Here is a 1,770-nt window from a genome sequence, read left to right as displayed (position 1 = left end):
CAACCTATGTAGCGTTTTAATCGATTATAAGTTGCTTTAATCAATCAAAACCGAGAGTTTTTTATTCCGAACAACAATTACACACATTGGAAGAACATGAATCAAAACCTAACAAAAATCTAAGTTTTTAAACCATCAAACTATAATTATTACAAAAGTTTTGAATAATAAAATAAGTCTTCAAATAATCTTCTTGAATCTTTTTACTTGAATTAGACATCATCAAAACTTCATAACTTCATCTTCATAATTTTGCTAACACGTTTATTTTGATATTGGATATATTATAATGACATTTTTTTATTATGTTTTATTTTTTTTGTAAAAAATTATTTAATTAATATTTAAAATACAATAAAGAAAAATACTTGAACAAATACATGGACAAAATATACTCGTTACTTAATTTGAATGAAAACGGGATAAAAAAATTCATATCCTCAAGTGTAAACACACATAGAAATAAAAATAGTATATCATCCGTATTCTTTAATAGGTGTTTTTGTTACTTAATATAACATTTTGTATAGAATATAAATAAACCTTTTGACTTTAATCATTAATAACACATATTAAGTATTGTTCACTCACTCTCGTCCTCATATATATAAAAAAATCAAAATACATTATCATATCTTAGAATTTTTTTTTTTGTACGATGAAAACAATGACTAATCACTTATATAACTTCCTTTTCTATCTATATAGATGTTTGAAAACATTACACACACAAGGGGTGGTAATACAGGCGATGAAAATATGTATAACTTATAAATTGTGTACATGTAGAAATCATTGTGGTAAATTTTTCATTCCTCAATATCCCTAAAATTTGGATGCATTGAAAAATTTATATGTATATCGAAAATATTCTACTGGGAGATTATGTTGAGAAGAGAAGCTCTAGTCTTAATCAAGCGCCTAAACACACTCTCCAAACTAGTCTCAATTCTTTCAATAGCATTCTTCAAAGTCTCCAATTTTTCCTGCGCCACCTGCATCTTCTCATCATTAGTGCCCTCAATCAGAAGAGTACTCAAAGCTACTTCAACACACTGCAACTCGTTCTCATTTCCTTCCCATGCTTTGATCTTGTGCATCAATTTTGCCACAATCAGCCATTTGTTTGCCTTAGAATTCGATGAAAACACTGTCAAGAATGACAAAATAAACTGAAATATTAACAAGTTCATTATAATTACTTCCCTAAGCACTCTAATAACAGCAGCAAGGTGGTGATCATGATCCAAAAGTGGGGACACCCCAAATCTGCTATCCATCTGCTTTAACGATGTGATCACCTTATTGGCATTCTTCTTCATCTTCTTGGTGAACAACTTGTACTCACCCACACTCGTTTCGACACTCGAGTCTCCTTTTCTTCTTCGAAGGGAAGAGTGAAGGGCTTGGACATTTTCCCTAATTTGCTGCATTATGTCCCTTGTGATCCCACATATATCCAAGATTCTCATGGAACCATCCAACACCTCTTCCACGTACTTGTCACCTTTGTGTTGTGAAATCACTTGTTGGGTGGATGGCATGTTGAGAAGATCATCCAAGGAAAGGTACAAACCTTGAAGCATGGATAGCCCAGTTTGAATGGACTCTGAGGTGGATGTGAATGTTCCTTCCCATGTTTTTAGCTTGCTCAGCTCCTCCTCCACTCTGATGGTGCTAGGATGTGATCTACAAGGTAAACTGATTGAGCGAACATGGTACTTATCTGCCATGGTGATTTTCTTTTTCTCTTCAACAGAAGCTCTATTT

At 32.6% G+C, this 1,770-nt stretch overlaps 1 protein-coding gene across 1 annotated transcript; it reads right to left on the bottom strand.

Moving 5' to 3' along the window:
- Positions 1-679: 679 nt before the first annotated feature.
- On the bottom strand, positions 680-1,770 carry LOC106767197. Its single transcript, XM_014652036.2, has one exon. It carries the CDS (start codon positions 1,731-1,733, stop codon positions 873-875), a length of 861 nt encoding a protein of 286 aa, XP_014507522.1. The 5' UTR covers positions 1,734-1,770; the 3' UTR covers positions 680-872.

Source organism: Vigna radiata, chromosome 7, assembly GCF_000741045.1.
Source record: "Vigna radiata var. radiata cultivar VC1973A chromosome 7, Vradiata_ver6, whole genome shotgun sequence".
NCBI classification, from domain to species: Eukaryota; Viridiplantae; Streptophyta; class Magnoliopsida; order Fabales; family Fabaceae; genus Vigna; species Vigna radiata.
The sequence above is the reverse complement of the archived record's forward strand: the minus strand, read 5'-3'. Positions and strand labels throughout refer to the sequence as shown.

Bases quoted from the DNA above. Each gene is read 5' to 3' on its own strand.
- LOC106767197 (XM_014652036.2), bottom strand. From the start codon at position 1,733: ATGGCAGATAAGTACCATGTTCGCTCAATCAGTTTACCTTGTAGATCA.